This window comes from Carassius gibelio, chromosome B5, assembly GCF_023724105.1.
Source record: "Carassius gibelio isolate Cgi1373 ecotype wild population from Czech Republic chromosome B5, carGib1.2-hapl.c, whole genome shotgun sequence".
In the NCBI taxonomy this organism is placed as follows: domain Eukaryota; kingdom Metazoa; phylum Chordata; class Actinopteri; order Cypriniformes; family Cyprinidae; genus Carassius; species Carassius gibelio.
The window spans coordinates 14,936,729-14,953,236 of record NC_068400.1 but is presented as its reverse complement, the minus strand read 5'-3'; the positions used below and the strand labels follow the sequence as shown (position 1 = coordinate 14,953,236).

At 42.2% G+C, this 16,508-nt stretch overlaps 2 protein-coding genes and 1 long non-coding RNA gene across 3 annotated transcripts in view; 2 read left to right on the top strand and 1 right to left on the bottom strand.

Moving 5' to 3' along the window:
• Positions 1-240: 240 nt before the first annotated feature.
• ppm1f (protein phosphatase, Mg2+/Mn2+ dependent, 1F) lies at positions 241-10,391 on the top strand. The gene is made up of 8 exons (XM_052556943.1): positions 241-418; positions 1,162-1,400; positions 3,446-3,576; positions 4,260-4,462; positions 4,575-4,763; positions 6,335-6,478; positions 6,860-6,953; positions 7,247-10,391. Exons 2-8 carry the CDS (start codon positions 1,225-1,227, stop codon positions 7,582-7,584), a joined length of 1,275 nt encoding a protein of 424 aa, XP_052412903.1. The 5' UTR covers positions 241-418; positions 1,162-1,224; the 3' UTR covers positions 7,585-10,391.
• On the bottom strand, positions 4,260-6,517 carry LOC127958145 (uncharacterized). The gene is made up of 2 exons (XR_008153986.1): positions 6,376-6,517; positions 4,260-4,717 (listed from the first exon to the last, which is right to left on the bottom strand). It is a non-coding gene; the product is annotated as an uncharacterized LOC127958145 (long non-coding RNA).
• An 889-nt stretch (positions 10,392-11,280) lies between the features above and the next one.
• Positions 11,281-16,508, top strand: part of LOC127957801 (mitogen-activated protein kinase 1) — a 31,385-nt gene continuing 26,157 nt past the window's right edge. Inside the window, exon 1 of the mRNA XM_052556474.1 lies at positions 11,281-11,708. Within this exon, the coding sequence (XP_052412434.1) occupies positions 11,563-11,708 (146 nt within the window). The 5' untranslated portion in view covers positions 11,281-11,562. The remainder of the gene's footprint in view (positions 11,709-16,508) is intronic.

Sequence of the window (16,508 nt, the reverse complement as noted above, 5' to 3'; positions counted from 1 at the left end):
TCCTTGTCACTATTACAAAAATCGCCACCTCATTTCTTTCCATATAAAGAAGTAAAACCTTGTCTTATGAATATGAATTACCTTACGTGAATCCCTGGGCGCTCGTTGGATAGCACGTTAAAAGGAATGTATTAATATTCATAAGATTGGTCTGTCACCGTCCACACGATCTGACAACCAAACGGATTGTCTTCATCCTGTTCTGGCAAATCCATTCCTTGCATCACACGTTCATCCTTATCGCTTCTATTTCGCTGTGCTTGTACTTCCTGTTTGTCACAGCGACTTCCGCAGATGGATTGGCTTTTGTTGTGCAGTGACTGAAAGGGCGTGCGTTCATGCACGAGCACTTCAAACCGCACTCGTGAGGAAAAAAAGGGAGTGTCGGCGAATAAAGCAACGCCAACCATCCACAAAGGTATATACTGCACGTTTACAAACGACTATGTTCTCTTTTATGTTGTTAATTAAACTACTCTGTTGCTGCTTGTAGTTCAAGGCCCGGCTGTGCTGCTTTCAAATGGCGACAGTGTGTGCACTTTCTGGTTTGGTGTCATGCAAAAGTTACACCATGAATCCTTGTAACGTTAGACATGCATCAAACCAAAGTTTCCTTTATGCAATACACTGCGGTTAGACAGAAGGTCAGTTCTGCTGGGTTTTTGTGAAATTTGCGAAGACGTCTGTTGATTTAGTGTACTATTCTGTATTAATAGTTTGCCATCTGAAAATCGGAAGAGTATATGACTAAAATGTGGTATCCCAATACATACGCTTACTTTGTAACATGTAAATAATCATAAAGCGTAAACTTAAAAAAAAAAAAAAAATCTCTCCTTGTGTTTTATAGCTCGGATGAACAGTTAGTCCCGCCCCAAGTGCACGTCATTGGTTACTGTTGACAGCGGGCCTCCTCCGAGTGTTCTGATTGGCCAACGCTTTAACATTCTATTTTGCGTGGATTATTAACCTAAACACAAAGCATAGAAAAGTTTATATATTATTGATATATTTATGTCTAAATATTATAAATTCTACTCTGTTCTATAGCAACATATTTGCTTTAAAATAAAGAGGAAAATTCCGTTTACAACATTGACAGGGATGGTTTTTTATGTTTTTATTTATTTATTCATAATTCTTTTTTTTTTTTTTTTGTAGATTCATACCTGACGTTTGCATCAAAGGTTGCTTTGGACAAAAGGTTGCAAATCCACACTCAGAATGAGTTGCACGGAGCAAGGTGACGCTGGGAAGTTTCTGGAGAGGTTTCTGGAGGAGTTTGTAAACCCACTTGGCCCAGAGGACCCTCTTCCCGTCGCTCCACTCAGCCGTAAAGTCACAATGCAGGAGGTGAAGGGAGAGAGTCTGGAGCTGGGCCTGCGACTGCTCTCAGCCAGGTCAGTTGTGTTCACATCATGTAGCTCAGGGGTTTTCAATCGCTCAGATGCCAAGGACCCCCATATATGATCATCCTCGAGTAAACCCTCATTCTATAATTTAAAAGACTGCTATGTGCTTTAATATATAAAGACGTAATTTATATTGAATGTGTATAGCATATTTTTTGGAGAGAAACTCTATTCACTACTGTACTGTTATGTATTATTTGTTAAAATACTATTATATATTATTATTATTATTATTATGTTATATTGGTATTATTATTTAATAATATATTGTTATTTTAACCATTTTTATTTATTAAATATATTTTATGCATTTTTAGTTAGATCTTTTATATTATTTATTTTTGCACTTTTCTAATCTTTTCAACAGACCCTCTAACACTCTCTTCCTGGCCTCTGGGGGTTCTTTTATTATTATTCTTAAATTATTTTACTTATTTGAATTATTAATTAATTATTATAATTATTTATAGATTTATTTCCTTATGTTCTTTTGTTTATTTATTTTAATATATAATATGTTTTACCCCACCACTCCCTTGTAAAATTCCTGGGTTTTTTTTTATTTACATTTTTCTTTCTTTATTGACATTTTTATATATTGAATATATTTTTTAGTACTTTAATCCATTAATTTATTTATGTTTTATTATTTATTTATTTTTATACACTTTTTCTCTAAGCTTTTCCATGTAGTCCCTTATTGGGGTTCACTGGTTTCCAGTTTGGAAACCCCTGATCACTATTTTCATGCAAGAGAGGATGGTTTGTGTTTATGTTTCCTGTTGGATGACATTCTCAGATCTAAGCTTTAAATCAGCTTCATATTTGTGCTTGCCCATTTACTTCGTATATTTTTAAAAAAGGCCCAGAAGTCAGCCTGAAATGTTGCGACACATCTGTCCTCTCCAACCAGAGGAGGAGCGTTCTCTCATTCCTGTCATTCCTGTCTTTCTCTCTCATTTGCTTTCTCTCGCTCTCTGTTTGGCATGATCTGTTTTCCTGACAGTATTTGCACCAGGTCAGCACGTTTCACTATGCGTGAGCTGATTAAGAGATTTGGTGTTTTTTTCCCAGTGTACTATCAGTGGCAATCCAAGCGTTAAGTGAAAGCGATGGTGCAGAGGTTTTAAAGTTGCAATTTACAATGAAGTTTTTGTTTTATCTCTTTCTGCATCCTTTTCTCTCTCTCCTCTGACGCATTTCTCAGGGCAGACTTCCTGTCTGTGGAATCACTATTGTTATACCCACTTCCTGACATTTAGACTTCATTTCCTCTTTGTTGGAAGCTGTGGCGCATTCAGAGTCTGCACAGTGCAGATTTGTCAGGTTTAACCCTTTTCGTGTCTTGATGTAGGTCAGATGTGCATGTCGTTACCGCAGCTCTTGACAAGTAGGACAAAAGGGAGTCATTTTATGATATGTTATGTCATTAGATAAGATCTCACGGAGCCAAATGCTTCTTTTAAATAGATATGTTGTTATGAGTGGGTGCTTGAGCCATTTGCCATTGGTTGCTCCAGCAGGCAAAGTGCTAAATCTAATCTAAAAACAGAGCAAATCACTAGTGCAAAATGTTTTCTTTTTAAAGAAATTAATACTTTTTTTTTTTTTTTTTTTTAGCAAAGATGGATTAACTTGATCAAAAGTGACAGTAAATTATTTATAATATTACAAAAGAATTGTATTTTAAATAAGACATGTTTTGAGCAGCAAAACAGGATATCAGAATGATTTCTGAAGGATCATGTGACACTGAAGACTGGATTAATGATGCTGAAAATATCGATATTGATCACAGGAATAAATGACATAAAAAATGCATCCAATTAGAAAACAGTTATTTTAAATTATATTAACATTTCACCATATTAATACTGTTGTACTGTATCTTTGATCAAATAAATACAGCCTTGGCGAGCATACACATTTTCTTTACACAACATTATAAAATCTAACGACCCCAAATTTTGGCTGATAGTGTAAGTTGACTTAAACACTGTTAATATATGTGAGATCATGTGTATTTATTTTAGAAATGCCCCATCCTGGCTGGGTGCAGCGATGTGCAATGCTGCCGTCACTGAATTACTTAAAGATGACCTTTCACCTCACTACTGCCCCAAAGATCCAGAACAGCAACCAGAGGATGAACAGGAAGTTGTTTGTGAGTGTTTCATTTGATTTGGTTCTTGTTCTTTTCTGTTTTGTGATATTTGGGGTTACTGTCACATTTAAATTGATCTCTTTTTAATACAATAAGTTGGGAAAATAATTATAAGTCTGATGATAAAGAGAACAGCAATACAATATTGAGAAACTGATATATATATATATATATATATATATATATATATATATATATATATATATATATATATATAAATGTAAAAAAAAAATCTGAATGTCTGAAAACTGAATTACAAATTCTGCAGAGGCCTTGCGTTATTTTTCCAGCTTTTTTTCTCTTGTGGTCTTGATATAAAGTTGTTGTTGTTAGAAAATAAATAAATAAAATCCACCAAAAATGACTAATTTAAATATGTGACTAACAGGCTGACAATACTCATCAAAGTTAATGAATAAATATAAACAATTGAACATGACAATATAATGCTGAGTTGCTTCGCTGCCCTCTAGAGTTCAAATAGAAGTACTACATGAAGATTTGACAGATTTGACATTACCTTTGACAACTTATCTCTTCTGAGAAAAAGTTTCCGTTCATGCTTGTTTTATTGATTGTTTACGTGATTTCAGTCTATATGTGTGATTTCAATGAACCTCTGTTTAAACACTGTAGCATCATGCTGAGTGTGTTTGTGTGTGTGTGTGTGTGTGACTCTGCAGTGTTACAGTCTGAGCCATTGCAGCGCCTCTTTATCAATAACTTGAGAGAGGTGTGTATGGCTTGGCAGAAACAGCTGCCCAGTCCCGGGTCGTCCTCATTACAGACACACAGCTGCTCCATTCATGCCATTCGTAACACTCGCAGGAAGATGGAGGACCGTCACATCATCCTAAGAGAGTTTAACCAGCTTTTAGGTCTGCAGGTAAGACCGCCACATCTTGCATTGTAGTAGATATTCAACCAATCCCATTCCCAAATATGCATATTGCCCTGTCTCTGAGGAATGAATGTGATTTTGTGTCTGTTTTCCACAGGATGGTGTAGATCGAGAGTATTACGCTGTGTTTGATGGACACGGAGGGGTGGATGCTGCCACATATGCTGCCACTCACCTGCATGTCATACTGAGCCAGCAGGAGGAGCTCAAAAGTGATGCTGCCACAGCCTTCAAAAGCACCTTCACACAAACAGATGACATGTTCAGAATCAAAGCTAAGAGAGAGGTAAGGACAACCAAAGGCTGAGACCACCAGTAAAAAAAATTTCATCACGAACTATACCATGTTTGAAAACTATAATGTTTTCATATTTTTAAGATTTTCTATAACCTTTTATTTCTTGTTTCAAATAATTTACAAAGAAATAGCTGGTTTTCCGTGTGATCTCAGATTTGCATGTGCAACACAAATGAAACAACAAATCCACTTTTAAACATGCACTAGCAAAAATAAGCATCCACTACAGCAAGCTGACATTTACGATGGCTTTCTTCAAAGCGAACACTTGTTTTCCCTTAAACAGGTTTTTTTGTTTTATCAGTGCATCTGCTTCTGAAACACCGTGCACAATCAGTTTCAGGAGTTAAATTATATTTCCCCTTATTTGTCAAGCTGGTGCATTTTGTGGAAATTCACGATGGAAAGAAATCTTTTCACACCTCTCCCACTTCTTAAGAAGCAACCGTTATGTGGATTGAATGTTCCTACGCTGTTATAAATACAGATAAATATAGTCCATGTTTCCCCCCTGTGGTTGAATACATGGTAAAAAAAAAAAAAAAAACATTGCAGGTTTGCTGCAAGACTCGATCTGCCTCCACAGGTACGGATATGAGTAAGCACTTTCTGTTTCACTGGCACGGTCAGTGCACATAAACAAGAATTCATTTTACTGACAATAACTGACATGCACCTGAGAGTTTGTATGGACTAGTTAATACCACTCAATAAAACAACGAATGATTTATTTTTTTATTTTTATTTTTTTTCCTTTTGGAAAGTTAGTTGAATAAAGTATTGTTTTTTGGTAAAATGAAATGGGGGAGTATTTAATAAATGAATAGGTAAATACATATTTTAAACAAATTAGATTAGATTATTATTTTTTTGTAATGTGAAATTATTGACGTAACAGATAACAGTTAAGCACCACTCATCAAAATATTTAGTTAAAATGTCAATTATTTATTAATTTACTATTTTGTGATATAAAAATATTAAATTTGGTACCATTAGTTCTAAACATAGCACAATAAAAAAAAATATTATTTGACTATGTACTTGACATTTATTATTTTCTGAATTAAGCTTTACTTAAACTTTAATGAAAATATATTATTTAATGATATTTTTATGGAGATATATTGTCATTTGTTTATTGCAGTTAATCTGAACTTAATAGTATAAACATTTTGAAATATTTAAATATAAACAGGTAAATAATTTTTTTTTACCATTTATTTATTTTTTTAATCATATTACTCGTTACAAAATTATATTGATAGAATTTATTTTCATTATTTATTTTTATAATATTAAAATGTTTTTAATTATTTAATTATTTAATTTAATGCATAATAAATTGTGATTTGAATTATTTGACTTATTGTTATTAGATTTAAATGAATCCACTAACAGCCCTAGTTTTTGTAAATGGTGGTAGTATTGGTTTCACTGACTTTAGTTCATGCTGATTTAAAAATACAGTACTGTTTTAATATAAAATAGTTTAACATTTGCTGTATTACAGTAATGAGATTCATAATTAAAGACTCATTTGTATTGGTCTTGTGCAGCGTCTGCGCAGCGGCAGCACTGGTGTGGCGGTCTTACTGACCTCTGATCACCTGACCGTCTCCTGGCTGGGCGACTCTCAAGCTGTGCTGGTTCGACAGGGAGAACCAGTGACCCTAATGGACCCACACAAACCTGAGAGAGAGGTACGACACTCTACAAACCACTGCTGACCGATAGAGTCCGAACCACAAGAGAGTATCCGATGCTCGTCTGTTGTCTGTGAGCAGCTGAAATGTGAGACAGAGGAAGAGACTGCTGACCACATGCTGAATTAATATTAGCTGTGTTGCTACAGCCACTGAATGCCAAAAATATCAGAACAGTCCTTAGAGAGGAAACCGACTGACTTAAGAGCAACGTTTCTGCACACGATTTGCGAAATAAATACTTTAGTGACAGAGTAATAACGATGCAATGCATGCAAACAAAGCATATTATTCTTTGAATTTAGCTAAATATAGGGGTTTGCTGTTGTGAAAGCTCCAGGTTGTATCTTGAATGTTTGTGCTTGTGTTTCTGTGCAGGATGAGAAGAAAAGAATCGAGGATCTGGGTGGATGCATTGCATTCATGGGTTGTTGGCGGGTAAATGGGACCTACGCTGTTTCCAGAGCAATAGGTGACTGTCTTTCAACCAAATCAAAAAACAACTTTCTTGTGTATTTGTAATGTTGGTGGGTGATATACTGAATATTCAGCAACGTGAATATTTCACTGAATTGAATGCGCTTTTTATTTGTTCATTAATAAGATTAATAATGGCACAAACTTCAGTAGCAAAGATGTAGTCAATTTAATTTGTTCATGAATCAGTTCCGTTTCATAGATAGACTAAATTTATAATTTTGCAATCATAAGAGTGCATGCTAGTAAAATACCTTTTATATAATTTCTTATTCTTCCCCTCAACAGGTGATTTTGACCAGAAGCCGTACGTCTCTAACGAAGCTGATTGCTCCTCGATCCAGCTGAACGGAAGTGAAGATTACATTCTGCTGGCTTGTGACGGCTTCTTTGACGTGGTTCGGCAGGGGGACGTCCCGGGGCTGGTCCTGGAGGCCCTGAGGGAGACCGGAGGCTCGGGGGACGATGTGGCCCAGACTCTGGTGGCCCATGCTAAAGCTGCCGGATCCAGTGATAACATCACGGTTCTCTTGGTGTTCCTCAAGGATCCTCAGCAGCTTCTGACCTACGAGACGAGCTCCAGAGCAGAGCCCGGAGGAGCCACGGCTGCAGCCACAGAGATCTGAATAGGGGTTAATAGGAAGAAATTGTCCATGATAGAAGCAAACCAGGGGACCAATAGCAACTGATGGTCTTTTTACCATCTGGAATGATGTTTTTAAAGGTGTTGCATTTGAAAAGAATATGCGATTGTTGAGGTCATCCGAAACGAGTCGAGTCATGCATTCAGAAGAAAGCATCGAACGCAGGTGAAAGGCATTTCCTCATTTTTTTCAAGAATGTCTGATATCTGGTCATTTATTAACTCTCTTTGTTCCTACGTTTGAACTTGCCTTTACTTTCAAACGTTTCTAACTATTTGCCTTGTTTTTACCAGCTTATATTTACATTTACTGGTGCTTAAAGAAATAGTTCACCTAAAAATAACAATTCTTTCGTCAATCAATTAGTCATTCCAGACCTGTATTACTTTCTTTCTTTTTTCTGTGGACTTTAAAAGAAGATATTTTGTTGGTAGAAGAATGTACAATGCGTTTCCCATTGATGTCCATTGTATGCAGTAGAAGTCAATGGGAACCAAATCAGTTTAGTTAACAACAAACTTCAAAATATCTTCTGTTGTGTTCAACAGAAAACAAGAAATACATACAGCTTCGAAACACCATGAGGGTGAGGAAGTAATGACAGGATGTACATGTTTTGGTGGACTATTTCTTTAATATCTCATAATATACCTTGCAGACATGCGTAAAGCAAATGCGTTTCTTTTTTTCTGAGTGTATTTTGTTGGTCGCGCTTCCTATTTGATACGACTGTTACAGTGGAGGGAAAACCGATGTGAATAGTCTTAACACATACAGTATTGCGTTGCATTTCTGACCACACTGGCTTCGATAATGAAATAACCGACCATAAGGCCTTCAGCTCTGTCAGCAGATGTACTAATCCAGTGTTGTAGGTGGTTAGTATTTTTAAGACTGTTATTTATTTGACAAAAAAGTATTTATGGCTGTACTGTACTGTGTAAACGCGCTCTTTCATGTGCCAAAACTGTATTTACGAGTCTGACTTTGCCAAGATCGTCTCTCTGTTGCTGCAGCTTTTCACAAAGCAGGTTTTCGAAATGTACAGTAAACCTTTATTTATGCATAATTCATATTCGTTTTGTTACAGTGCCTTTTCCCCCAAATATCAGTGTTAATGCTGGCGTGTGGGTGGTGGTGTTCTATTATCATAGGCAGACTTTGCAAACAGCATGTCCTGCATGCTGCAAGTAGTCTCACGTTACGGCCGCTCAGTATTTTGAAAGCCTCGTGACGAGTAGCCGATATAGCAGCACAGTCACTATAATGTGATAAGGCCAAGAATATCGCCAACCTAAAGGATACCGAATGAGGAAGGGGAAGACAAGAGCGATTTGGTGTCTTTATATGGGGAAAATGTCTCATTTGGTTCAGTATAATGCATTCTATATTTGAATAAAAGAGTGCAAATGTCCAGATTTGTGTCTTTCCACAAATACAGTGGCATCTTAAAGTCTGATGCTATTGAAAATCTGGGATTCAATTCGAAAAATCTTTCCAACTCCAATTCCAATGGTTACAACCAGTCTCTTATGCTAACCACAGCTGCGTTTATTTGATCAAAATACTGTATAAACTGCTGTTATATTGTTAACTATTACAATTTCAGTATTTTAATATAATTTAAAACGTAAATGTCGGTCTCAGACTTTTGGATCCCAATGTATATAATAAATGCAATGTTATTTCCCCCAGATTTACAAATATTGCATATTCTCATCAATTTTGGATATGGGATATTAATTTTGCATTGCGTAATTTTTACAATTGCCAGTGACTCTAAAAGTCAAAAATCTATGCACATCAGCGATGATCTCACATAATGTATGAGGAAATGGGATGTGCCAATGATGGGGATTTTGTTACATCACAGTTGTTAATTATAGTCTTTCCCCATTTTAAAAGCGCAATGCCTTATTTTTTTTCTCATGATGTGAATGCGGTTCTCATTTACTCACCTTCATGTTACTCGAAACCAGTATGACCCCACTTTTATAGTATGGACAAAAAACTGAATTCTTCAGAATATCAGTAATTGACAACAGAAATATCATTTTTGGGTGAACTATTCCTTGACGTTCACATTCGTGCCAAAAGACATTGTTCATTCAGAATGTGTTTTGCTCTTGACTGTGTTTTTGTACTTTGTATTAAAAGGATTTTCAAAGGGTTTGAGCACTGAACTACTTCTGTGTTTTTGTCCAGTAGAAAGGAAAGATCATGAACGTGTGCATCACTAGATTTAATGCTGGTGTGCAGTTTTATACACTTTTTGCCTGCAGTATTTTTTATTTGTATTTTTTTCTCACAGGACATTTTGTAATTGTTGCTGTTTTGTACTAAAAAGTGAACATAAATCATGGGAACACATGGGTGTAACAGCTCTCAGTACATGATAAAGTGCCTTATCTTTATGTACTTTTCAGAATCATCTTTGTACAGGCAACTTAACTGATAAACCTAAGTGAGCTGACTCTTTTCAGACCTAATTTTGCATATCATTTACCTCTACTGCTGATCTTTTGTGCAAGTAAGGCTTTTTACTGGATCATTTAAGACCATTTCCACACTGTGTACAATACTACAGTGAATCTTCTACCTAATGTTCTTGCATGTAGTAATGTTTATGTCAACATCTGATGAACAGCTAAATGTGATTGCTGTCCTGTGGTATTTTCTTGCTATTTTAGAAAGCGGTTTTTTTTTTTTATGCAACTTTTTTTGTGGATTTATAACACAAGCATTGGGCTTTAATCTGATATAATGTGAATAAAGTACTTTTCACATCAGTTTGGTGTCTGGATTTGTTGCAGGACAGCTGACAGTGTCAGCACACAACTTTGCACTTTAGTTTACAGTGGTATGAGAAGATCTGTCCTTCTGATTTCCGAAGCAAATATATTCTGCACAAAGTATAAAATGGTACACATGATTATACAGTTGCAACAGAATGGCTGCAGAGCAAAACTGAAGCCCAAAATATACACATTTATTTGATTATAACGACCCATTTACATCATTTGTGAACAATACCTATATCATGAAATGATCAATGAATTCAAATAATGTAAGTAGATACTTACGATTTTTATATCTTGATATTAAGAGAGTACACAAAGTTGTCACTGAGGTGGTAGGCTAGGTTACAAAAGCTAATATACTGAACTTAATAGTACCTAAAGTGTACATATGACTACCTTTTGAAAGACCCATTGACACCTTTGTATCTTTTATATGAGTCTAGCCATATTTGAATCTTTTATTATGTTATTAAATATGCATAACATAAAGGAGCTGACATGTTTGTTGGCTACACAAATATCGATATTGTATATACAAATAATCAAAAGAACCTGCTGATTCACATGACTCCATTTCTGCTACATTACACACGTGTAGCTCATTTATAGGCCTAAATGTTACAAATAGTTTCCCAAACATGATAAATCTGTTTAAAAATGTCCTAGATTCACAATATCAGCTGCGACCATTGTAAAACCGAGAGGACCTTCCCATCAAAAGGCCCGATTTATCAACAGTCTGTCCTCGCCTGATTTCGGAAATTAAAGCATCAAGTTAAACCTCTGGAGAAATTAAGTGTAACTTCTATCTCTATGGTAACCACTCTCCGCTCCCTGCCCACGTGATCTGCTCCGTCTTCCTGCGGCGACGCTGAACGAGCTCGCGCTCGCGCTCTCTCTCTGCCGCCTGCAGTCAGTCAGTCTCACCACAGAACACGCCGCGCGCAGATTGCTATCACTATACATACATATATGCCAGTCAACTCAACAACACTTCAGCCGCTCCTTTCCTTTCACTCCGACGCGAAGACTTCGGTTTAGTTTAACCACGTCGCTTATCCTGCTGCACTTTTTTCTGTCTAAATAAGAGCTTCATAAGCTGCTTTGGGTAAGAAAAGCGCGTTTGTTGTGCGTGTGAAGGCAGCTCAGTTTCTCAGCAATGGCGACAGCTGCGGTATCTGCTCCTGCTGGCGGCGGCCCGAACCCCGGCTCCGGTGCCGAGATGGTCCGCGGTCAAGCTTTCGACGTCGGGCCGCGCTACAGCAACCTCTCGTACATCGGAGAAGGCGCATACGGCATGGTTTGGTAAGATGCTTTTGCACTTCTAGACATGTTACGCTTTGTTAAAGTTTTTTTTTATTTTTTTATATATATATAATTTTAATTATGTTTCCTTTAGTCGCTTGCTTGGATTTGTTCATTCAATCACAGCGCAGTGCACCAGACCCCCACTTCTCTCGTTATCATGCTCCTTCTGCTTGAAACCAGTTGCGTGCACTTTTCTTTTTTATGCTTCGTCTTAGATGTGCAATAACATATAGAGACAAGTTCACACCGAGTCTGACATCTGTCAAAGCTCTTCTTATCATGAGTTGGTGATTCATGCGTTGCAGATTTAGTTCCCTCTCGAGGCGGTAACTCAACATTACGTCAGCTAAGACGTATATGGGAACTTCTCCCTTCTCCACTTTTGCTGAAATCTTATTGGCTCACGCCAGCTGGGGACAGCTGGCCAATTGACGCGAAGCATGCAAATACTGACAGGTTCGCGGGCAGTATAAATTGCATGGGCGCGAAAATTACGTCAGAATCTCTTTCTTCACTCTATGAAGTTATCTTCACGCTTGAAGTCTTTTATCTACCATCGTGGAAGTTGCATCAGAGGATTACTACCGTTCCTCTCCGCATCCGATGGCAGCTACTTGCCAGATTTGTGCGGGTCCCCTCGACCCGCAGGACCCTCATCTGTTCTGCGTCTCCTGCCTGGGCCTCGCCCACGCAGAGGCAGCTTTCTCGGATGACACGTGCGCCCACTGTGCCGAGCTGCCAGTGCGCGCCCTCAGAGCCAGGAGGGAAGTGGCTCGGGCAACAGCAGGGATGAGACCCACTGCCGCCAGCGAGCCGCTGGTGGGCTCTCCCCCGCCCCAAGACGAGATCGGCGCTGTTAGTTTCCCAGACGATAGCTTCCGCCCCCCCCGGGCCGTCGCAGACTTCGTCTCCTTCGGAGCTAGCGAGGCAGACGACTCCATGTCGCTCTCTGCATCTGAGAAGGATTGGGCGACTCAGTCAGACCGCCCCGACCACGAGGGCCCTGCAGACCTCCAGGAGGAGCTCATCAGGATCCTAGGCAAGGCCGTCACGGAGCTGGACCTCTCCTGGAACGCACCTGACGAGCCGGTAAAGAGCAAGCTGGACACGTGGTTTCTCCAGTCGAGCCGCCGCCAGGCCGCATCGAAGAGAAGCACCCCGTTCTTCCCAGACGTACATGAGCACGTGGTGAAGTCGTGGGCTGCACCCCAATCGGCGCGCACCCACTCTGCCACGCAAGCCATGTTCGCACACGTAGACGGGGCGGAGGCCCACGGGTATGTGCGCATGCCCCCCGTCGAGGAGACTGTTGCCGCGCACCTGTGCCCGTCTTCCTCAGCGTTGGGTTCCGACCGCAGCCTGCCCTCCAAGCCGTGCAGGTTTACAGCTCACCAGGCGGACAAAGCCTATGCTGCTGCAGGGGAGGCAGCTTCTGCCCTTCACGCCATGGCTATACTCCAGGTGTTCCAGGCGAAGCTTCTTCAGTCCATCGATGACGGCGCGGTTGATACTGACGTCATAAGGGATCTGCGCGCGGCAACCGATCTCGCGCTGATGGCTACCAAGCGCTCCGCTCAAGCCATCGGCCGTTCCATGGGTTTTATGGTCGTCCTTAACAGGCACCTATGGTTAACCCTAGCTGACCTGAAGGACGCGGATCGCAGGACGCTTCTGAATGCTCCGGTCACTCCCTCCGGCCTCTTTGGTGATGCCGTGGAGTCGGTCACGGAACGTTTCTCCGAGACTCAGAAGCGCGCAAAAGCCATGAGCCACGTGATGCCTCGTCGCTCACTTCAGCCCTCATCCGCGAGGTCCCGCTCTTCATCAGCGCCTCGTCAGGCCCTAGGACCGGCTGGACAGCCCGCCGTGACGCCTCGCCCCGAGCCGAACGCCCGTTTCGGCCGAAACAAGCAGTGGTCAGGGCCTGGGAAGAGGCATCGGAGTGGGAAGAAGAGCCCGCGCCGCGAGAGAGCCAGCGCATCATCCTCGGCTGCAAAGCCATCCTCCTGACGGGCCGCTCAAGAGGAAGAGAGAGCGCGCTGGTGGCCCCACCCCCAAGCGCCGTGTTCAAGAGCTTCGTGTCCCCCGGGTTCCTTTGGGCGACAAGCTAAATGTGTGTTTAAATGCTGTTTGTGTGAGTTCCACAATAAAAACATGTATCTCTTCACAAAGAGAGCTTTCTCTTCCTCGCGCACCCAACACTGTGTCACTCGCCCTGTCTCAGGACAGTGCAGAGTCACAAGCAATGATTATAATGGCCTCTCGAGGGCGCGAGAGTGCCAACAGCACACAATGCCCGCCACGGGCCGCCCCCCAGCCAGTGCTTCTAACCTCGCGGGGGCGGGGCCCAGGTCAAAGTGCACCCAACACTGCGTCGCTCGCCCTGTCTCAGGACAGTGCAGAGTCACAAGCAATGATTATAATGGCCTCTCGAGGGCGCGAGAGTGCCAACAGCACACAATGCCCGCCACGGGCCGCCCCCCAGCCGGTGCTTCTAACCTCGCGGGGGCGGGGCCCCGGTCAAAACAAGCCTTCAGTGGCTACAGTAGCCTTAGAGCTAACGCGTCCGCTGTGTCATTTTCTGGACGCGTGGAAGGCTATCCCAGGCATTTCACCGTGGGTACTGGGAATTATTCAGCAAGGATATTCTCTTCAGTTCAAACGCAGACCTCCCCGATTCAACGGCGTGGTCCCGTCACTGACTTTGCCCCACAACCTTTCAATTCTGAGACAGGAAGTTTTCAGTCTGCTCGAGAAAGGAGCGATAGAGCGTGTCCCTCCAAGCGAGCAGAAAAGCGGTTTTTACAGCCGCTACTTCGTGGTGCCAAAGAAGGGTGGAGGACTCCGTCCTATTCTGGATCTGAGACCCATCAACCGAGCACTTCACAAACGCGCATTCAGGATGACAACACTAAAACAGATCTTGATGCAGGTACGACCCGGGGACTGGTTCGCCTCAGTGGATCTAAAAGATGCGTACTTTCATATTCAAATAGCGACGCACCACAGACGCTTCCTCAGGTTTGCTTTCGAAGGCACGGCTTATCAGTATTCGGTGCTTCCGTTTGGCCTGGCCCTGGCTCCCCGCACGTTTTCAAAGTGTGTGGACGCAGCGCTTTCTCCCCTCAGATCGAGCGGAATGCGCATCTTGAATTATCTGGACGACTGGCTGATTTTGGCCCACTCAAGAGATGTGCTAATCAGTCACGTGGAAACGCTGCTCCGCCATTTGGATACGCTGGGACTGCGTGTAAATATGCAGAAGAGCGTGCTTTTACCGAGTCGGACTATAACATATCTGGGAGTATGTTTGGACTCGATGGCGATGCGAGCCCATCTTTCTCGGGAGCGCATGGAGACAATTTCATCGACTCTGCGCCGTTTCAGACCGGGCAGGTCGGTTTCACTGAGGGATTTTCAGAGGCTTCTGGGTCTGATGGCGGCGGCTTCTTCAGTGTGCCATCTGGGTCTGTTACATATGCGACCACTACAGCTTTGGCTAAAAGCTCGAGTTCCGCCGAGGGCGTGGTCTTCGAGCCACAAACGAATTACGGTCACTCACAGTTGCGTCAGCACTCTGAGACCGTGGAACAGCACAGATATGTTCAGCGCAGGAGTTCCTTTGGGTTTAGTGACTCAGCGCACCGTGGTCTCGACGGACGCGTCAACTTCAGGCTGGGGAGCAGTGTGCCTGGGCGTACCTGCCTCAGGCCTGTGGTCGGAGTCACAGAGGACGTGGCACATAAACCGCTTAGAATTGGAAGCGGTTTTCCTCGCCCTGCAAGCTTTTCGGTCGAAGCTGGAGCGGCGACATGTACTGATTCGAACCGACAACACGTCTGTGGTCTCGTACATAAATCGCCAGGGTGGCGTGCGGTCCAGAGCTCTATTCAATCGAGCAGCGAGTCTCTTGTTGTGGGCGGACCTACACTTTCTCTCCATAAGAGCGGCGCACATCCCCGGTATCCTGAACCGCGGAGCAGACATGCTTTCGAGGAACGGGATTCCTCAAGGAGAGTGGAGGCTTCACCCAGGATCAGTTCGAATGATTTGGGATCGATTCGGCAGGGCGGAAGTGGATTTATTCGCCACAAGCGAGAACACGCACTGTCAGACGTTTTTCTCGCTATCTCACTCCCCTCTACCGGGAGATGCTCTGACATCGCGTTGGCCGGAGGCCAGGCTTTACGCGTTTCCTCCGGTGAAGATTCTGCCTGTGGTTTTATGCAAAATCAGGGAGGAGAGAGCGTCAGTTATACTCGTGGCCCCGAACTGGCCGAATCAGCCCTGGTTCGCGGATCTGAGAGAGTTAGTGATAGCTCCCCCATGGCAAATCCCCCTCAGGAAGGACCTGCTGTCTCAAGCGAACGGCACGATATGGCACCCCAGCCCCGAGCTGTGGAACCTTCATGTGTGGCCGCTGCGGGGACCTTAAGCGAGCGGGACGCCCTGCACTCACGGGTGTTGAGTACGCTTACGGAGGCTCGCGCTCCATCTACGAGACGCCTCTACGCTCTGAAGTGGGGAGTTTTCAAAAAATGGTGTGAGAACATCCAAATCGACCCGGGGACCTGTTCCGTGTCGGATGTTTTACGCTTTCTACAGCACAGAATGGACTGCGGGAGTTTGCCGTCCACGCTTAAGGTGTATGTGGCCGCTATTGCCGCTTTTCGTTCCCCGATTGACGGGCAATCGATCGGTAAGCATGGCCTGGTAATCAGTTTTCTCAGGGGAGCGAGGAGATTGTGTCCTTCACGGCCACCCTCCGTGCCGCCGTGGGATTTAGCTCTAGTTTTG

What these genes read in the sequence shown, in the direction of transcription:
- ppm1f (XM_052556943.1), top strand. Translation starts at nt 1,225, where the DNA reads ATGAGTTGCACGGAGCAAGGTGACGCTGGGAAGTTTCTGGAGAGGTTT. An exon ending in GGATGAACAGGAAGTTGTTT is followed by an intron (nt 3,577 to 4,259) that starts GTGAGTGTTTCA and finishes GTGACTCTGCAG; the next exon opens with TGTTACAGTCTGAGCCATTG. An exon ending in CACACAAACCTGAGAGAGAG is followed by an intron (nt 6,479 to 6,859) that starts GTACGACACTCT and finishes GTTTCTGTGCAG; the next exon opens with GATGAGAAGAAAAGAATCGA.